At 44.5% G+C, this 2500-nt stretch overlaps 1 protein-coding gene across 1 annotated transcript in view; it reads right to left on the reverse strand.

Moving 5' to 3' along the window:
- The window catches only part of LOC120040746 (glutamate receptor-interacting protein 2-like), a gene marked incomplete at its 5' end in the record, with an annotated part of 45788 nt that overhangs the window by 1070 nt on the left and 42218 nt on the right, over positions 1-2500 (reverse strand). Inside the window, one exon of the mRNA XM_038985790.1 lies at positions 1-997. This exon is cut by the window's left edge and continues 1070 nt beyond it. Coding sequence (XP_038841718.1) covers positions 773-997 — 225 coding nt within the window. The remainder of the gene's footprint in view (positions 998-2500) is intronic.

The raw sequence follows: 2500 nt of genomic DNA on the forward strand, positions 1-2500 counted from the left end.
TCTGTGTCTTTAGTCACAGGTCTATAGTACTGGTCTGTGTCTTTAGTCACAGGTCTATAATACTGGTCTGTGTCTTTAGTCACAGGTATATAGTACTGGTCTGTGTCTATAGTCACAGGTCTATAATACTGGTCTGTGTCTTTAGTCACAGGTCTATAATACTGGTCTGTGTCTATAGTCACAGGTCTATAATACTGGTCTGTGTCTTTAGTCACCGGTCTATAATACTGGTCTGTGTCTTTAGTCCCAGGTCTATAGTACTGGTCTGTGTCTTTAGTCACAGGTCTATAGTAGTGGTCTGTGTCTTTAGTCACAGGTCTATAGTACTGGTCTGTGTCTTCAGTCACAGGTCTATAGTACTGGTCGGTGTCTTTAGTCACAGGTCTATAGTACTGGTCTGTGTCCTTAGTCACAGGTCTATAGTACTGGTCTGTGTCTTAAGTTACAGGTCTATAGTACTGGTCAGTGTCTTTAGTCACAGGTCTATAGTACTGGTCTGTGTCTTTAGTCACAGGTCTATAGTACTGGTCGGTGTCTTTAGTCACAGGTCTATAATACTGGTCTGTGTCTTTAGTCACAGGTCCATTGCGCTGGTTTGTGGCTCCTGTCTGTAGTTCATTCAGAATTTCAGTCTGTGACTTGGTGTGTCCATGGTACTGGTCTGTGGCTGTGTCTGTAGTTAACATCTCCAAAGAAGGTCCATTGTTCTGTGTGTGTCTGTAGATTCACAGACAGCTCCATGGTAAAGGTCTGTGGCTTGGCGTGTCTGTAATCAAAGGTCCATGGCTCGGGTTGTAGTGGTGGTATAGTGGTGTTGTTCCCTACTGTTGGACTGCAGTGCAGAGATGAGAAGGCCTTGATCCTGGTCCAGACAGTCTTGGTGCAGTTGCTGGGCCAGAGGGTTCCTGCTGATCACCAGCTCCAGCTTGTCCCCAGCCTCGGTGATCAGGGGCACAGCCAGGCAGCAGTCGAAGTCTCTGGTACGCACATGGTTCACCTACAGCACATGGGGAAAGAAAGACATGAATGACAAAAGCAAAAATAGGTTTTTAGATTATTTTTTTTTGCAAATGTATTAAAAAATGTTTTACATAAGTATTCAGACTCTTCGTTATGAGACTCGAAATTGAGCTCAGGTGCATCCTGTTTCCATTGATCATCCTTGAGATGTTTCTACAACTTGATTGGAGTCCACTGTGGTAAGAACACAGTGGCCTCCATAATTCTTAAATGGAAGAAGTTTGGAACCGCCAAGACTCTTCCTAGTGTTGGCCGCCCGGGGAAGAAGGGCCTTGGTCAGGGAGGTGACCAAGAACCCGATGGTCACTCTGACAGAGCTCCAGAGTTCCTCTGTGGAGATGGGAGAACCTTCCAGAAGGACAACCATCTCTGTAGCACTCCACCAATCAGGCCTTTATGGTAGAGTGGCCAGACGGAAGCAACTCCTCAGTAAAAGGCACATGACAGCCCGCTTGGAGTTTGCCAAAAGGCACCTAAAGGACTCTCAGACCATGAGAAACAAGATTCTCAGGTCCGATGACACCAAGTTTGGACTCTTTGGCCTGAATGCCAAGCGTCACATCTGGAGGAAACCAGGCACTATCACTACGGTGAAGCATGGTGGTGGCAGCATCATGCTGTGGGGGTGTTTTTCCAGCGGATGGGAATGGTAGACTAGTCAGGATCGAGGTGAAAGGCGAATGAAGCAAAGTCCAGAGAGATCCTTGATGAAAACCTGCTCCAGAGCGCTCAGGACCTCAGACTGGGGTGAAGGTTCACCTTCCAACAGGACAATGACTCTAAGCACACAGCAAAGACAATGTAGGAGTGGCTTCAGGACAAGTCTCTTAATATCCTTGAGTGGCCCAGCCAGAGCCCGGACTTGAACCCAATCGAACATCTCTGGAGAGACCTGAAAATAGTTGTGCAGCAACGCTCCCCATCCAACCTGACAGAGTTAGAGAGGATCTGCAGAGAAGAATGGGAGAAACTCCCCAAATACAGATTTACCAATGTTGTAGTGTCATACTCACGCCACGAGGCTCGAGGCTGTAATCACTGACAAAGGTGCTTCAACAAAGTACTGAGTAAAGGGTCTGAATACTTATGGAAATGTAATATTAATGTGCACTGTCCCAGTAAAAAATATATATATTTCAGTAGAAAAATATATATATACAGTATATATATACATTTCACAAGAAAATCTAAAAACCTGTTTTTGCTTTGTCATTATGGGGTACTGTGTTTAGATTGAACAATTTAATCAATTTTAGAATAAGGCTGTAACGTAACAAAATGTGGAAAAAGTCAATGGGGTCTGAATACTTTTTTTTAATGCACTGAGGACAACAAACGGCATTCATATTGGTAAGTTGACCGATTTCAGGCATCTGATGACTTCCTAATATGGATTCCGTACACGCGTGTTCTATTACTGTACATGTGTCACAGACAGATTCTAGAACATTGGAATATATTGGAATAAACACAACTGTAG

Source organism: Salvelinus namaycush, unplaced genomic scaffold (genome assembly GCF_016432855.1).
Source record: "Salvelinus namaycush isolate Seneca unplaced genomic scaffold, SaNama_1.0 Scaffold378, whole genome shotgun sequence".
NCBI lineage: Eukaryota > Metazoa > Chordata > Actinopteri > Salmoniformes > Salmonidae > Salvelinus > Salvelinus namaycush.